This window comes from Ahaetulla prasina, chromosome 1 (genome assembly GCF_028640845.1).
Source record: "Ahaetulla prasina isolate Xishuangbanna chromosome 1, ASM2864084v1, whole genome shotgun sequence".
In the NCBI taxonomy this organism is placed as follows: Eukaryota; Metazoa; Chordata; class Lepidosauria; order Squamata; family Colubridae; genus Ahaetulla; species Ahaetulla prasina.
The window spans coordinates 238,761,052-238,780,403 of record NC_080539.1 but is presented as its reverse complement, the minus strand read 5'-3'; the positions used below and the strand labels follow the sequence as shown (position 1 = coordinate 238,780,403).

The window sequence follows — 19,352 nt, the reverse complement described above, 5'->3', positions numbered from 1 at the left end:
GCAGCATTCCAAACATCTTGTAGTAGTATGTTTTTAATCGCTGAAGTACCGGTAATCCTTAAATCTGGATACAACTTACCAATTAAAAAGTAAATAATTGTAAGTATGTCCATTTTGTTATTCATCTTAGAACAAAAAGACTCCTTAACACCCAACTCCCTTTCTCATTCTCACGTTTAATGTAAATATCAGGAAACAGACTCAGACTTAAACAGTTCTAAAAGCAAGTCTAGAATAGAAGTACTCTGGTCCATTGTTTAGTTTGTTTCAAGGAAACCTTGCTCTCTGTCCTTGTTTCCAGATTTTATTTATTTATTTGATTTGTATCCTGCCTTTATTATTGTCTATAAATAACTCAAGGCGGCAAACCTATCAAGCTCACCTTCCTCCTCCTATTTTCCCCACAACAACAATCCTGTGAGGATTGTTGACTGGCTCAAAGTCATCCAGCCAGATTACTTTGGTAAACCAAGGAACTGTCACAGCATCAGGCCAAAATTTTAAAGACATCTACAAAAAGGAGGAGCACATTGATTGCACTCCATTTTGGTAAAACAGAAACAGAGTCAATTACTATTAGGAAAATGTTTGATGAGGGGGAAAAAAAACCCTACACAGAACAAGATTAAGCACCAGTGAGACCAATTAATGGAATGTAAATTAAGTTCTTAATGCTTTCCCTTGCTTTCGCAGTGCTGAACTTCCAAATACTTTTTAATTTGCCCTTGCTCTTTAGACAAGATGAAATACATCGCATAGCTAGGAATTGATACTTAAAAGGAAAAAAAAGGTTGAGACTGAGTTCACAGAGACACAGAGACATCCAAGAAAAGAACGTCTCGGAGCTGAACTTGCCAATCGTTTTGTTAGCTAGCTGAAATAAATGGGAACTGTCTGTGCAAAGAATGTCCCTTTAGCAGCTCAGAATGAATTTCAGGCCTGGGTTCCATTTTGTCTTTTGTAAATGTTAAGGCGTTCAATGTTATAGTGAACTCACAAATTTTAAATACCTACATTTTTAAAAAACAAGTACAGCATTGATGTTAATGTGTGAAAAGGGTCCCAACCCCCGGGGAGCCAGAATTCCCACAATTGTCCACTCTGGTAACAGGATATAATTGCTTACTTACTTGGCAGCAAACTTTACCATCTGCTTACTTGCATGGTCTCCCACAGCCACTAAAGCCTGGATGTTAAACTGCTGCTGACGTATGACTAAAAAACACTGTTTTCCTGAAAAGAAAGACGAAGAAATAATGCAAGTGTTTCCAAGACAAATTACATGGGAAGTTTCTGAATGAATTTAAAAAAATATATGGTCTCTTCCTTTAATATCAGGCTTTAGACGTATAAAGCAAAGTACAATCACAGACATAGTCTTTGCTGCGGCTTTTCCACCACAATAATCTTGAATTTATTTTTCTTATTTTTGTTAAAGGAAACTGTCCTTCAGGGGGAAAAAATAACATGGGATAGTATATACAACATTTCAGAAAAAAGGTCAGACTTACCTTTGCTAAATGATAAAAATATGATGTAAAGAATAATGTAGTTACTTATTTGTAAAGATATGCAAACATTTTAGATGAAGATACACAAAGCAAGGCAATACCTCTAGATCTAAGGTAACTAAGGTTCAAAGCAGAATAGGCTGATTCTGAGGTTTCTAATCCATGTCAGTGGTTTTACCTTTTTGACTTAATTTGGCACGTTCAAAGCACTTGATAAATATTATTGAACAGAAGGGAGAAGACAGACACTGAACAAACACAGATGCTTTTTCGGTTACTTCTTTAATCCAGAGTTAAGCAACCAGATGCTTTGTAGATATTTTAAACCACAATTAGAACTAAAGGCTACAGGTTGCAGATTCATGCCCATTCTTTGCTAGACTATAATTTACTTCAGGTAGAGCGGTAGCAGTGGCAATGTCAAGCAAAGCCTCCAAGGCTGGCTTTCTATAGGTTTTCTCCAGTACCCTACTGGAGCATTTATGGATGAGCATTTATCATTTTAATTTGGCTATTCCAAGATGTCAAAAATGACATTCAGCATCTGTAGTTCTGCCTTCTCCAACTAATCTACCATTTCTTCCTGGTTGCCCAGTACAAAAATGGCGTCATAATTGTGAATCAAGCTCTATAAGCAGGTAGCTTAATCTGGATTGCTAATTGGGTTAAAAATACTCTAATCTTTCTCTTACCAATGTCTCTTTTGACAGATTTGGTTTCAGAAAGGAATCTTGGCATATGGTATACTTGTTTCAAGTAATGGTAATAAATAAAAATCACAAACAAAAAAGATGAAATCAAATATTTAACGTGTATCGACTATAGCAAATAAATAATTTATGAAGAGAAAAACAAAACCAAAGATCATATAATTAGTGGATGTAGCAACACAGCTCAAACAACATCTTGACAGAATAGTCACTATGATTCTTGAGCATCTGTACAAAAAAATAAAGTTACACATTAAAGGAATTATGATCACAAAATTGAGCAAGCACTTGAAAATTATGCTAAATTTTTTGTGGGATTTTCACTTACAAACTGATCGTCTTCTACAACACAATATACCTGATGTAACAATAATTAAAAAGAGTAATTAAGAGTTATAGCTAAGCCTGGGAACAAAAGAATCAAGGAAAAAAGAACTGGGAAAAGATGAAATACAGAGATTAACATTCAAAACAGATAGGTTATGGAAAAATTTTGCAGTCATTCCAACAGTTATTGGCAGTGGGTAAAATTAAAACAGATTAAATATATTTTACAAGAATTAAATATTTGTACTATATCAGCTACATATTTGTAAATAATAATAATAATGTGAACATGTTATATCTTATAATATTACTTGGATAATTCCTAAATTCCTGGCTAGAATTCAAATTTTCAAAGAATACCAGCCAAAGATGTGATTCTTTGTGTCTTTCATTGTGCTTTGTTTTTTCTAATAATAATACTTAGTAGAATAATAACAATATAAATAATATTTTGGTAATTTTCTGTTAATGCCTTATTGTAGGTTAGTTGTAAGTTATGCCATATAACAGAACAGATATTGTACTAAAAGGAGTTTCTAAAATTCATTTTCAATTAATTTTTAAATATAAACCTGCAATTAACCCTAATCCATAATATATTTTTATATATAATTTTTACTCAAAAGATTAAAATATAAACTGCAAAAAAATACAAAAACAAAGCAAACTAGCTAAGACAAAAATATGCATAAAAAGAAAAAAAAATCAAATATCCACATTGCCTCTCCTAGTTGAACACTGATATATGTATTTTAAGAATAATGGTTTCCTCCCCTTGTGAAACAAGCCCAGTTTATGAACTTCCAAGACTCTCTTTGACCTGCATCTATCTACTATATAGAAATAATATAGAAACATATGAAAAGAGACATTTATTCAGATACTATAAACTCAACATTATGAAGAAATCTGTAAATCAATACAAGAGCTCTGAATTGGTCCTCAAACATACTGGGAACCAACGAACAATATTACTAGCATAATCATAAATATTAATTCCAGTTATTGTATTTAATACCATTTGAAGTTTCCAAACTATGTTTATGGAAGACTCACAAAAAGCAAAGTACAATAATCTAACTGAAAGTATATGAGGGTATGGATTGGTGCACTAAAGTCTTTTGTATCAGACAGAATTATGTCTAGGATTTCATTCTAAGGCATTTTGTGTCACAGAGGTCACTCCTATGGCAGCTTTTGCAAACATCCACTATGTTCCCTTTCTGAAACAACTCCATTCAATGGAACATGGTGGTACAGAGAAGAATATTTTTCCAGAATAGTGAACTAGACTACCTTCAATCCTACAGCATTTAAATTGCATTATATTATATTATATTATATTATATTATATTATATTATATTATATTATATTATATTATATTATATTATATTATATTATATATTTATTTATCAAGTAAGTATTAGATAATATATATAAGCATAAGCATGATTTGAATACATAAAATAAATACAAATAAAGGGAACATTAGGACAGGGACGGTAGGCACGCTGGTGCTCTTATGCACGCCCCTTATATATTATATAATTCTCCCTTGTCTCCAATAGTAATGTCTACTGAGAGATGCTGTGAGGGAGCAATTGGGAAGAAAATAAAAAAATCAGGACAATAAAAAATGCTTATGATGTCTATTTTATGACTTTGAATAGGACAGAACAGGACTTTATTGACCTGTTAACAGTTCCCCTAAAGAAGTAATTACGATTTTTATAGAGGGTCACCTTGGGGAAACCAACCGGAAGCTGTTAAGACAGTAACAGGTGCAGAAGTATGCACCGAGACTAGGGAGGCATGAAAGACTGGCTCCTCTTGACTCCCTAGGGTATAAGAGAAAGGGAAGGAGAAACCCAGGCAGACTTGCAAGATTTTATTACTACAGTATTGTATGTCTCAGTAAAATACAATTCTAGTCTTCCTGTGGAGTCAGTTTCCAGATCTGGTCTATCTAGTAGGGATATGAATCAAGATGTACTCCTTGATCAAGCTTTGATATTCTATTTGATATTCCATGAGAGCAAAGTGGCAATTTTTAAATCTTGATGATTTGTTAGTTGAAAGTCCTCTTGCATCAGAGCAACCCACATCTTAATGAATTATGCTATAAGGCTTTTAACATTAACATTTTGTCAAGACTTTCCTATTTCAACTTGGAACTGAATGTTATTGTCCAGTTATTAAGTTGTAGTACGTCAATATGCTTTATAATCTGCATTGACTTTCTTTTAATTTGTAGCACCTTAAAACCTCATTCTTTTTGAAGAATGCCACATTATTAGATCATCTTCACTGATTATTTAATTATATTGTTTTAACAATTTCTGCTTTATACTTTAATCTATTCCAAGATAAACCTTTGTAAAAAGCAGGATATCACTTAAACTATTTTCCAATCTATGAATACATAATAAAACTGAGAAATACGTAAGCCCGATGAGCCTTCTGTTGATAAATCAACTTTTTAGTTATTAGTTAAATCAAAATATCATAATATGGGTTCTAAACTTTCACTTCACTATTATAGTACTTAATTGCACAATGGAGGCTCATGACCTTAACTCCAAATAAAAACTTACTAAAAGCAAAAATAAAAAATCCCAAACTTTTATTTTAATAATTATCTTGACTATGGATTATTATTCTACTACACTGAAGGAAGGACAACCAAATCTTCCAAAGAGTAATCAAAGTTATTTTCATGTTATTTTAAAAAGTTTTCCACAAAAAAAGTCACAAAAGTTGAAAAATTGCCATAGTTGTTAAATGAATCTCTGCAGTTGTTAACTTAGTAGTATAGTTCTTAAGTGAATTTGGCTTCCCCATTGACTTTCCTTGTCAGAAGGTTGCAAAGGTGATCACATGATCCTGGGTCACTGCAGCCTTTATAAATACATGCAAGTTGCCAAGCATAGAAATTTTGATCTTGTGACCATGGGGAACTGCATCACTCATAAGTGCGAAAATGGTCACAAGTCACTTTTTTGAATGCTGTTCTTCGAAAGGTCACTAAAAGAATGGTTGTAAGTCAAGGACTACCTGTACTGAATTGGTATGCTTATTCATCAACAGAATTTTAACAGAAAATAATTAGCACCAGGATGAAATCAAAGAAGATATTGAAGAACAAACCTATTTACATATAAATATACAACACCTCTATAATTCTAGGAATTACTCAACTTCCTTGACCTGTTTTAATAAGTTTTGTTAAAGAGATGCATTTCCTAAAATTGTGAATCAGCTTTTGCAGAAATTGATAGTAGCTCTAAAACTAAGGGAGACTAAGGGAACCCAAAGGAGACTCAATCTTAAAGTTCTCAGTTATTATCAGTCCAGCAGTTCAGGATACAGTATTATGGCTAATACCAAGAAAATAGGGGAATTCCTTTTTTCTCCAACTGCTTACTAGGATCTACCTATTGGAAATCTCAAATGGTAAAATCTTAGACTTGGAATAATGAACATGGCACTAACCAATCCAATTACTAAGAGCAAAATTAGTGTCACAATACACGAATGTGAACTGACAGTGGCTGGCTCTGTTCACAGTCTTGATGAGTCACAGCATGAATGCTCTTAACATTCGTTTGTATCCTACTTTTCAGAGGGGAGATTAACAATATGATTTTCACAGAATTAGTGGTACAAAAAATATATCATTTGATCTAATTTACTATAGAACTATAATGTGCAACCCTGTTTATCGTTTCCAGCATCACTAAAATGCTTTTTTTTAAAAAAGCAACAGGCTTTTGTCCTAACTACTGTGATCTTATATAATACTGTTTTTGTCTACAGAGGAAATAAACTTTGATCAACACAACTGTTAGTTTCAAAAGTCACCTAAAGATGTCAAACATATTTAAAGTTTGTGTGCTAGAAGCAGATGTCCAAAAAAACCTGTTTCCATAGTGAAGAAAAATGACAGGCAGGTGGGTCTGCATAAGACACAGTATTGAGCTCAGACTGAGAACTTCCTCTGAGGTCACTGTTAAAAGCAGATTTTTTTTCTTTAAAGAACTGAACTGAAGCATTTGCATTTGCACAACATGAAAGCTCAATTTGTTCCAGAGTTTCCCATTTCTTTAAACTGTATGATAATAAATAAAAAGCCATGACTTTAGTTTGAAAAAAGGAAATTCTAGCATGACTATTAATTCAGCAATGCTTTGAGACTTTAAATCTAAATGAATTCTAAGTATTTTTATGACCTTAATGGTATTTAAAAGGGTACTTAGCTATATTCTCATCACAAAAAAGTTTACCAGTTATAAAATCCAGCATAATAATTAGAGTAAATATACATGTTTATTGTAGAAGTGTTCACAGAACTTCAGTAATTAAGAGAATGTGCTTTTCTTATATTAAAAAAAATCGGTAAAAATCCATGAGGAGAGTAGAAAAAAGGAGGCAGAAACCTAGAGCATTTACAATCAGAATTATAATCTAGAAGCCAACACTCTGTCCCCCTGCACCTATCTAGAAGATGGCATTCCCACAAAGAAATATCCAACACTGTCATCCAAAATGTCATGCTGACACATATGCACTGTTCCCATGAGCAAACTTTCCAGGCTGCTATTTCAAACAGATTGGAACACTTTACTATCTCAGTCTTTTTATCAATTGTAACTAGCAGCTAGAATTATTAAAAATGTTTGTATTTGCTTAACTCAAGTTGTGCTTGACATAACCTGGAATTCTGATTTGCAAACTTCCTGTGCTGTTACTAATTTTCCTGGGTATTTAGCCTTTAACAAGTTACTCTAGAAATGACTAAAGTCACTTGCATCCAAATTATTCCTCATCTGGATTATTGTAATGCGCCCTATATGGGACTGCCTTTGAAGCTATCACTGGTCCAGAAATTATTTATTCTTAAAATGTATATAAAACATAACAGTTTATATGTTATGTTTATATGCTATATACATTTATATAGCTGCCCATCTCTCAAACCAAATGACTCAGGACAGAGTACAACAAAGTTAAAAGAAACTATAATTCACAAATAACAATTATTAAAATTATTAAAAACTATAAAACACAGCTAAAAAAATAATGGGCAAAGAGATGTTAATAATAATGGCTCGACCCATTAGTGTGGGAGTCTGGGAATTCCAGGCCTGATGGTACAACCAGGTCTTGAAAGACTTTTGGAAAGTCAGGAGCAATGGTGCTAGAACAGCCTCAGTGGGAAAGATATCCCACAACATGGGCACCACAGCCAAGACCACTGCCTAAGGTTCACCAAATGTAGGTCCCTATATGATGAAATCTGCAGCATACCCTCTCTACTAGCTCTGGTGCGATGGGAAGATGTAATTGAGGAGAAGCAGTCCCTCAAATAACCTGGGTCTATGCCACATGGGGCTTTAAAGGTCAAAACCAGCACTATGAATTTAGATGATAAAAATGAAAAAAGAAGAGGGGATCAACTTATTTTCCAAAGCAGCAGAAGGCAAGACAAGAAACAATGGATGGAAACTAATCAAGGAGACAAGTAACCTAGAATTAATGAGAAACTTCCTAATACTGAGGACAATTAACCGGTGGAACAGCTTGCCTTCAGAAGTTGTAGGTGCTTCATTACTAGAGGTTTTTAAGAAAAAACTGCACAGCCATCTGACTGAAATGATATAGGATCTCTGCTTGAGCAGCAGGGGGTTGGACAGTATTTTCAAGATCCTGTCCAGGTCTATTCTGATTTGATTTGATTTGAATTGGATCTGGAAACAAACTAGTAACCAATACAGTCACACAGTAGAGGTGTAATATGTGTTCTATGAGGAATACAGAACTGCCTGTGCCATTGCATTTTGCACCAGCTGAAGTTTCCAGATACCCTTCAAGGGCAGTGTCATGCAGCACATATTACAACAGTACAACTGAGAGATAACAAGGATATGAGTGAGCATAAGAAGACCCTCTTGATCTATGAATGGGAGAATTGGTGTACAACATAAAGTTGTGCAAAATCCCTCTGAGCCATGACTGCCACCTGCTCCTCAAGCAGGCGTTGTGAATCCAGGATGACCCCTAGATGGCTCATAAGATCTGTTTGGAGCAATGTAGTCCCATCTAGCACCAAAGATGCCATAGGCACCAGAACTAGAGGATCCCAAGAGCCACTCAGTCTTTCTAGCTCTTTAGACCCTCACAGCCTCTAAACACAAGAACAAGATGTCCACATCATTGCTTAATTCACTAGGGACAGAGAAGAACAAATCATATCATCAGCATATTGATGATACCTCAGCCCATGGCAATGAAATGAAACATGCAAGCAATTTCAGGTACATCTTGGTGCATCTACGTGACTTTTCTATGAGGTGCATAATTTACGAGTGGGCTTCTGGTACAATTTGTTAATTGTCATCTATAAAGTTATTTGTGTATTGTCCTTCTCCAATTGTCTTTGTCTGTCCTGTAAGATTTCACAGAGTGGACATATTCTGGGTTCTATCAACTAAACAGTACCATTCTGTAGGACCCCAAAGTCATATCTCCCTGTTACTGTCACCACTATCTGGAATACCATCTTCCCAGAGGCCAGAGAAATTTGTGATCCTAACTGGTGGATGATGGGTAGCTAGTATTTTTATCTGTATTTTTTTTTCACCCCAATTTTCTGTTTCAGTGGATTTCAATTTATTTTATGGTTTTTAACGTTCACACCATCTTCAGTTTTTGAATTCGGTGATGTTTAAAAGCAAAATAAATATTATGCGCAGATCACAAGTATATGAATACGCGAAAAAGAACATATAGCAGCAATGGAAGTAGAAGTGGGAAAAAATAGGATGCATGGGATATAAACAATGGAAATACCTATAAGAAACACACCAGGGCAAGGAGATAATGCTTTAGCTTTTCTGACTCATGACAATGTCAAAAGAAGCAGTCTTACCTTTTGCTCTACTAGTATGAATCCTGCCACGAACCCAAACAGTTTCATCAGCTTTGTCTCCAGTCAAATCCTTTATTCGTACTAACACACGATCTGCATATAAAAGACAGAGTGACATATATTGAGAACACTTTATTCATATTTACATGAAAAACTAGAAACAAAACTAATTTGAGGCCACGACCAGCACTGTTACTTATTGTATCACTACTTCTCAGTATGTTTTACAGAATTTTGAAACTGACCTGGTTTTTCCTGTGACTGTATCATTGGCAATATTCCATACCTTTCTTTTGCATAATCCTGAAAAGAGAAGAGCAACGAATTATAATAAAGTGCCATAATCAAACAGTCATACTTTGATATATTTCACTACAATTCCTGATGGGTGAACAACATATTCTACATATGAATCTTAGAATTAACTAATCTGCACACTAGTCTGAGATTCTGAAATAAGCAACAGTAATGGAGTTCAAAATAAATTCATTTCTGAGCACGAATCGCTCACCATGTTACATATATATGTAATCACTTAGTAACATTCAGTCCTATGTATTAAATTACTTTCATCATTTATTATTAGTGATAAGCACAGGAAAATGTGCACCACGTATGATTTCATTCTCTTTCAATTTTTGCTTGAAGCATGGTATAATTTGAACCTTGAGAACTGTATAATAACTACACTTCTCTACTGTAATTATAAAAGGATGGAAAATAAAGAGTTACTAATACTGCTAACAGATGTAATTCATGTATTCAATCATAACTTGTGAGAGTGCATTACTTTCTGAGGAGAAACTGGACTATGGCATTCAATATTCCAGTTAATCTGAAGAACTTCAAACCCTGAAACAGAGTTCATTGGTTATTTAGGCTTGCACTTGACAGGTGTGTAAATGAGAACAAAAGAAAGTATTCCCAGAAATAGGGCTATGCAAAATATGTCATGCACTAATAAGGCATAAAAATAGAAAGACAATCATAAAATGAATTGAAATTAAGATATTAACACTACAGTCAAATGTATGTCCTGAACAATGCAAAAGTGATGTGCAGCAAGTTTTAATCACATCATACTCATGTTGGGGATTTTGAAAAGAAATATATTTTTCAAGGATGCAATAAAGTTAGTTTGCAACTCAGGACATATGGCTAAAAAAAGGACTGTTTGAGGCCTGACAGCTACACCAGACAGAGATAAAGGCATTTTTGATTTTCCAAATACATGCATAAATAAAACTGAAATGAACTATCAATCTGAAACAGTATACATTCCTTTATTGAACTATGTTCAACTCCCATTTAGAAAATATAATTTGATCCTTTCAGACCACTTAAGAACACTTTAAAAAGCAGTACATGTATCCAATTCTATAAAACAACTGTGTAAGAATTAAAATCAGAATTTTAATAAATTCTGCTATAAAACTTGCGATAGCAAAAGAAACCTGAAAACAACTTGAACAAACTTCTTGAAAAAGTACTATGTGAGCTTGAACAAGTTCATATCATTTACACTTTGTAAACAAAAATGGTTCTGAACAGAATGTGACAAAAATACTTTCTAGTACCGCAAGCATGTCATAAAGATATGCATTTGGAACAGAATGTTTTAATTTTACTAATGGACCTTTATTCATGGGTACCAAACCTTCGATATAAACAAGAGTATTTTCCAGTTCTATGCAAATTTCCTGTAGCAAATCTGTAGGAAGTTTCAGTAAGGGAAATAAAAGTCTACCACTGAAAAATTCTCCCATTTAAAGGACAGAGCATCAAATCAGGGAAAACTTGCAGTTTTACAGAAGAAATATAATTTTCAGAGACAATGAAGCAGTGCAAGCAGTGAAACCTAAATCAATTTTCTTTGAATATTACATGATTTTAAACACCAGGGTAACTTTGGTTTGCCTACTTTTAGCCCATTCCTATTGCTTGCAAAAAAAAAGTTATATCTGGCTCTAATTTTGCTTTTTTACCATGACAGATTTTGAACACAGAGGTCCACTTCTCAGTGTTGCACACAACAGTGTTATACACCTGCTTGGCTCTGTTTTTAATGAATCTTGCTTCCTCAAAACCTATGTTTTCTTCCAAACTTAGTCTGAAAAAGGCTTCCTTTGTAATGTGCATACCTATTTTGCCTTGGCTTCTCTCTCTCTCATACATGGCTTATCCAGATGAAACGGGACAATTTAAAAAGATGTTGAAGCCACCCCCTATGGGGGGGGGGGTATTCATCCTCATTCATTTTGACTTATTTTGCCAAAAACTCCTCTCAACTTTCGCTTCCAGCCAATTCCCATGCCTTCTAAACGCAACCAGGAGCAGACAAAAGTGAAAAATGAGGTGAATGGAGAGTCTCGTCCGAAAGGCAGCGAGGCGGCCTTGGAAAAGGCCCCAGGAGGAGAAAGGGAAGCCGGCAGGATCCCTCCACGGCTCAGGTTTTGTCCCGAGAGCGAGGTGGCGGCTGGGGGCTTCGGGTCCACACGCTGGGCCTTTTGACATTTGCAACTCATCCTCCGCCTCCGCCTCCCCACGCAATACTCCTCGCCCACCAATCCTCTCTACCCACCCCACACACCCGGACCGCTTCCATCCCTTCGGAAACCCACATCGGCCGGCGGCGGCTCCATTGGGCGGTCGCTGTTCCGTTCTTGATTCTTACGAACGCCGGGCATTTTTTACCACATGCAGCGAAAAGCGAAGGAGGCGGGGGCGGCGGAGTGGGCACGCGCACACTTTTTTGTTTTTGGTCCCCTCAAGCTTTCCGTACCACCTGACAAAAGCCTTCCACCGCCTTCTCTCACTGGATTCCCGGGGCTACTTTTTTTTTTTAAATGAACGTTCTCTCCGCGTGTCCTCCCGTACCACTTCCGGGCACGTAAAGCACGCCAGAGAGAGCCTAGCACGCTCTAAGCATTACGTCACGGGGGAATGAGTCTCCTCGCCTTTCAGGACCGTCCTGCCTCCCCCTCCCTTCCCCACTCCCATCCAGGGAACATTTTATCGCGACCTTTGGAGAGTTCGCAATTCCATGTGTTGGTGGTAGTTGTGGGGTCATCTGTCTGTCTCTGTAGGGGTTGAGAACGGGTATTCTGCACAGATTTGTGGAGGAAGCCTGCCTATCCCCTTCAAGATTCAATAAAACGATCATATTTCATACTACTTAAAAAGTGCAAAAAATTGTCCTCTTATGCCGAATATTTACAAGAAGAGTTCTCCACTCCTCTGAATACAACAAAATATCTTTGCCACCAGACTTGAAATCCTGGGTTTAGAAAACTTAGAACTACGCCGCCTTCGACATGACCTGAGTTTAACTCATAGAATCATCTATTACAATGTCCTTCCTGTCGAAGACTACTTCAGCTTCAATTGCAATAATACACAAGCACACAATAGATTTAAGCTTAATGTTAACGGCTCCAATCTTGATTGTAGAAAATATGACTACAGTAACAAGAGTTGTTAATACTTGGAATACACTACCTGACCGTGGTCTCTTCCCAAAATCCCCAAAGCTTCAACCAAAAACTGTCTACTATTGACCTCACCCCATTCCTAAGAGGTCTGTAAGGGGTGTGTATAAGAGCACAAGCGTGTGTACCGTTCCTGTCCTATTGTTTCCTTTCCTTATATCCAATTAATATAGTTATTATATACTCATGCTTATATATATGCTTATATATTGTATAGTTATTTCATGCTTATGCTTATATATATTGTGTGACAAAATAAATAAATATATAATAGAATAGAATAGAATAGAATAGAATAGAACAGAATAGAATAGAATAGAATTTTTTTATTATTGGCCAAGTGTGATTGGACACACAAGGAATTTGTCTTGGTGCATACGCTCTCAGTGTACATAAAAGAAAAGATGCCTTCATCATAGGTACAACATTTGCAACACTTAATGATAGTCATAGGGTACAAATTTAACACTTAATGATACAACACTTAATGATAGTCATAGGTTACAAATAAGCAATCAGGAAACAATATCTATTTGCCCACTTATGCAAGATTTCTGAGTGCACTGTTGTGTGATTGCGAATGAGTGACCCAGTGTACCTTCAGGTACATTGTTTACCATATTTATTTTTCTGAGCCCAAAAGTTACCTTCCATAAAACTAAACAAACCACGTGCAAATGTACAATTTAAAACTTAAGTCACGTCCCCTATGTGTGACATTGTACCACACACACACAGTCTTGATAGTGGATAGCTATCCAGTTGATAGCTGGATGAGGGAGAAAATGGTGAAATTTCCTTCAGGAAAGTTGAGACTTGGTATGGAGAAAATGAGACTTTGGGGTTGAGATTTTTGGAAGAAATATCCAGGTCCAGGTCCAAGCTGGGAGAAAGGTACTGGAGACAAAATGGAGGCTGGAGGCTGATTGGAAAGATGGTTGAATGATGAAGCAGAACCACATGGATGGTCCTGGGTAGCTGATCACAGGGAGTTGAGAGTGAGAGATATTTATACCTTCTCTTGGGCTTTGCACCTGAGCTTCCTGTTCCTGTTCAAGAACATGTTTTCTATTGGCTGTTGTCAGACTCCTATGGGGCCATGTACAAATCCTTGGAGTTTGTCTGAGCTACGTTTGGTTGAAGTTTGGGCTGATGTAATGAATGGGGCTTGGGCAATTCCTACTGTGGCTGAAATCCAAACTGGTTTGCTATCAGTTTGCTGGCTGTGCACCAAATGCACACTGTGCGCACGGTGCATACCAAATGCGCACTGCGTGTGCGTGCATGCACAGTGCACACCAAAAGGAGGCTTGGGAAGGTAAGTTGAAGTGAGGGGAAAGCAGGATTTCCTGCTTTTTAGCAAAGCTAAACTGTGTTGCACAGCTGATCCCCCAGCTTCTATTTTAGCAAAGCTAAACCCTGCTGCACAGCTGATCTTTGGAAATACCGATTTAGAGGAACTGGCAGCTTTTTTTTACTACCAGTTCGCCCGAGACATGTAAGGAACGTGTTACTTAACATTTGGGAAAAAATTAAACTACAACACTGTAGGGAAGTACCAGTCTGGCAATAATATATCCAAATCTTATAAATTGGGGAAAAATTGTATGTTACAAGGACATTTTAGATGAAAGGGGTGATCGTAAATCCAGACAACAATTGCAGAAGCAGGGGTTGGACTTCTCTTGATGGCTGTATTTGTAGATCCAAGCAAGGCAAGAAAAGGATGTTAAATTATGACGTGTAAACAAATAACAAACAGCATTGGACAAAATTTTAAAGAGAATGGATGAAAAATTGATTAAATATATACATTATATATATATATATATATATATATATATATATATATATATATATATATATATATATATATATATATATATATATATATATATATATATATATATATATATAATTATTTACTGAATTATAAAATGGAGGAAGAGATAGTTAAAGAAACAATGTTTGCCCAGGCAAGAAATTTTGGATACAACATAGAATTAGAAAAATGGATAAAAATTTGGGAGAGAAACTACAAACTGACGATGGCTGTGGCATATAAAGAAAACTTCTACAAAATGTTTTACAGGTGGCACTTGCTGCCAGCAAGATTGGCCAAAATGTATAAGAACTCCTCCGCTAATTGTTGTAAATGCAACCAGTCTCCAGGATCATACTACCACATGCTTATTTTTTTATTTTTTTATTATTCAAATTTTTATACCGCCCTATTTCCCGAAGGACTCAGGGCGGTTTACAGCCTTATAAAAACATAAAAACATAAGAATAAATACAAGTTAAAACAACATTTTTAAAAACTTATTACATTAGGCGAAATTTAAAAATATCGATTAAAATAGTACAAAACCCCATTTAAAACTAATTTTTAAAAACTAAACCCTAGGCCATGTGGTGGACATGTAAGAAAGCAAGGAGTTACTGGGAGAAAATTCATAAACGGCTAGAAATGATAACTAAGCAACATACTGAGTTCAAACCAGAAACGTGCTTCTTAGGTATATTGTCAAAGTTATGACAAAGCAACCATCTACTTAGTGTTACATATATTGACGGCAGCTAGAATTACATATGCTAAATATTAGGAAAATGTGAACACCCCACCGGATGATGACATAATTAGGAAAATTTGGGATTGTGCAGAAATGGGCAGATTAACATTAAAAATTAAAGATAAAGAAGACTCGAAATATTGCAGGACATGGAATAAATTTTATGAATGGATAGGGACAAGAGGTAGAAATGAGAGGGAAGTTTATGAATGTCAGTATAACAAAGATGTATGAAACTATGGATATAATGTGGAAAAATTTGTAAATAATCTAATGTAAGTAGAAACTTCACCTAAGTTTTATTTCCTTTTTTATTATTGCAATTACTGTTAACAGTACAGTTAGCATGTATGTTAAGACTTATCATTGATCTCTCTCTAGCTTTGCTTTATTTGCATTTTTATCCTGACATGGCACTATCTTTTCAATAAAAAAAGAAGAAGGGAAAAAAAGAAAGAAAGGTGGGGGCTGCTTTCTGTCTCCTAGAGCAGGGCTCTCCAACCTTGGCAACTTTAAGCCTGGAGGACTTCAATTCCCAGAATTCTGGGAATTCAGGGAATTCTGGGAGTTGAAGTCCTCCAGGCTTAAAGTTGCCAAGGTTGGAGAGCCCTGTCCTAGAGCACGTTTCTCAATTTCTCATCCAGGGAAATATAATATTCTGCCTTTTTAAATATTTATCAAAATATTTCATTCTTCTAGGAAAGGGGTGGATGCTAACTTTTTAAAAGATAAAGTTTATTTTGGATGGGTTTCTCAGTTTGGACTTAACAAAATTTTGTTAGAGCCTTTTGGACTCTTATCTCTTGCCCTGCTAATTTCAAAATGAAGACAACTTATTTTGTTGATCATGGCTTCATATTGCTTTTTTTCTGTACTGTAGTCCACTAGAAAGCTAGCACACATTAACATTTAGTACTGTACAGGTAGTCCTCATTCAGCAACCACAGCTGGGACCAGCAACTCTGTCATTAAGTGAACTGGTTGCTAAGAGAAAGTATGGCTGTGCTTATGATCTTACTTCAGCTTTTCTTTGCTTTACAGACCCATGAAAGTTGTAAATCTGAGGATTGGTCTTAAAGTTACTTTTTCCATTACCTTCAAAACTGCAAAGTGTTGCTAAGCGAGGCAGTCATTAACAAGAACTACCAGCAATTCTTGTTCAGTAAAGGTGTTTCCCCTCTTCTTCCAATCATACAAACAGTGGGTAATATCTCTACAATGAGGCTGAAGTTTGTGATCAATAACTGATTCTGCCTAGCTCCTATTGGCTATCTGTTGTGGACATGTTCGTTCCCAAAACTCCGGCCATTGCTTGCTTTACTGGGCAGCATCCCACTTCCTTCTTGTCGAGCACTTCATTGACTGAACCACCTCCTTTCTGCAAATCAGGTGTTAGATCCCCTGATTCGAGTCCAGGGCATTCTATTCTGTAAAACAGTATCTGCAGTGAGAAATGGATTCTGCGCAGTAAAATGAGAGAGCAGTTTCTGTTTTATAAAAACAAAAAAACAAAAATCACACGTCCTAGATAAGAGCCTGCTTGGAACCAGGTATTGACAGATGGCTTAGCCACCTGTCAACACATGCCTTTTCCCCTAAGAAAGTGCCACCAATTGCCTTGTTTCAGTTGTCACACATTACATTTGTGAGAGCAGCACCGTCAATCCCATCGCTGACATGTTTTAAAAATATGTGCTCAAATGGACATAAACAGTAAAATTTCAGTATATGTTTTTAAAACAGATAAAAATCTTCCTTAGGTAGATATTAATTCTCAAGCCAGTCTGGGGAACTAAAGCTCAACCTCATGCTATTTTGGTTATGTCTTTTAAGTGACACTGATATTATTCTGTACCGATAAAATAAAGCAGCGCAGGATGACTTGTTCTAGTTTTATGCCTTGGGTCATCAATATGGAACACAGTGTGACATTTAGCCTGGCAACACACATTCCTTGGCAACTGCCATCTTTTTTCCCTACCTTATTTTGTAAAATCTTTTAATTAACAATAATGAATGGGAAATGGCATGTTGCACAACAAAGCATCAGCCTCAAACTTAACCTACATTGGTAGCAATGCCACTGGGATCCATTTAGATTTTAGCAGCATCAGAGGTTTTTTTTTTGAAAAAAATTAATAATAGTGGGCTGCTTCAGCCTATTGTTTTATGATTGATGGGATTTTTCATGATTGCCTGCATCCATCCTGGGAACTATTTCGTGAGAATGGGTGTAACACTCTCAAAATTCAAAATGTATCCATAGGCTGAAACTCCTGTTATATACTGTCAACGGCACTTTGCAAAGAGATCATTTATGAATGCAGATGAGTCAAAGAAAATGGGCCTCTGGTGGCTCAGACTGCTAAGACAGTCTGTTATTAACATAGCTGCTTGCAATTACTGCAGGTTCTAGTCCCACCAGGCCCAAGGTTGACTCAGCCTTCCATCCTTTATAAGGTAGGTAAAATGAGGACCCAGATTGTTAGGGGCAATAAGTTGACTTTGTATATAATATACAAATGGATGAAGACTATTGCTTAACATAGTGTAAACCGCCCTGAGTCTTCGGAGAAGGGCGGGATATAAATGCAAATTTAAAAAAAATACATAGATATCTATATTGCTATCAGTAGAAGATAATATTTGTAGCTCAGAGTTCAAATGTGGGGTCCTGACTGTGCTTGGTTGTTTTCTTGCAGACATCTCATTACCCAATTGGTAACATCAGCAGTGCTAGAAGGGAATGTTCTCTTTTTATATACTAATGACTTGTCACTGTTAATGAGGGTGTTCTTGGTGGTTCCTTGATTAGGCTCTTCTATATTAAAAGAAAGCAAACCCCACTCTCTTATGACATTGATGATGTTACCTAGTTGGGTAATGAAACATCTGCAAGAAAACAAGCAAGCTCAGAGAGCACCAGAGACCCCACTATATATTATTGCCAGGATATATAACAATATCAGAATCATCATATGTGTGCTCAAGATAACATGGAATATGAAGAATTTCTGCCTCCTGATTAAGGAATTTTGCAATAGAAAAAACCAGTGGCATTACTTAGAATTTTCTTTTTGGAACAGCAAACATTTTGGAATTAACTTTCAAATGTTGAATAAGAGGGCAAAAATAAATTGTGGTATATGAAATGATGAGAAGAGGGCATATATAAATTGTGGAAAAATTAAACTTACTGATCTTGCATTTCCCCCCTATATGGATAGAATCTCGATTCTCACAAAATCAAAAAAATGTATATTAATAAAATTGTACAAAAATAATAAATATTACTAATTGCAATGGGCATTGAAACTGAACAAACAAATAATCCAAAAATACTTTATTAAAAATATATATCTGAATCAAATTAAAGGTGGTTATAGTTAATAAAAATCTAAGAGGAAATAAACAATGCAGCCAGTTGTGAAACTGCTAAGATTGTTATCTAAAAATGTGTATAGTGTGAAAGTATGCTTTCTGCTTACAAGGCGTTATGCAAAACAAAGAGCCATTATCTATATATAAAATAACATCCTAATAGATGTTTTTGTTTTGCTTGCAGAGAGGAAGCTATTAATTTTTTATATCTTCTCTTTGGAAAGAACTGTCAGTAGGTTAGTGCAATAATTAGAAAAAAAATAACTGGAACTGGTTTCCCTTGCACATGGTAGTCTCTTTAGTTTTATAATAAAGAAGCACTATTCAATAAACTGTCAGAAATATGAAAAAATAGCAGATGAGATTGCTTTATAGTGAGTTGAACTATTGGTCCATTTGGTGCAATATTGTCTACACTGATTGACAGTGGCTG

The 19,352-nt window shown here is 35.7% G+C and overlaps 1 protein-coding gene across 1 annotated transcript in view; it reads right to left on the bottom strand.

The window, feature by feature from the left end:
- DARS1 (aspartyl-tRNA synthetase 1) overlaps positions 1 to 12,317 on the bottom strand; it is a 59,319-nt gene extending 47,002 nt beyond the window's left edge. Inside the window, exons 1-4 of the mRNA XM_058193851.1 lie at positions 12,099 to 12,317; positions 9,723 to 9,780; positions 9,478 to 9,570; positions 1,131 to 1,233 (exon numbers count right to left, since the gene is read on the bottom strand). Of these exons, the coding sequence (XP_058049834.1) occupies positions 1,131 to 1,233; positions 9,478 to 9,570; positions 9,723 to 9,780; positions 12,099 to 12,164 (320 nt within the window). The 5' untranslated portion in view covers positions 12,165 to 12,317. The remainder of the gene's footprint in view (positions 1 to 1,130; positions 1,234 to 9,477; positions 9,571 to 9,722; positions 9,781 to 12,098) is intronic.
- Positions 12,318 to 19,352: the final 7,035 nt, after the last annotated feature.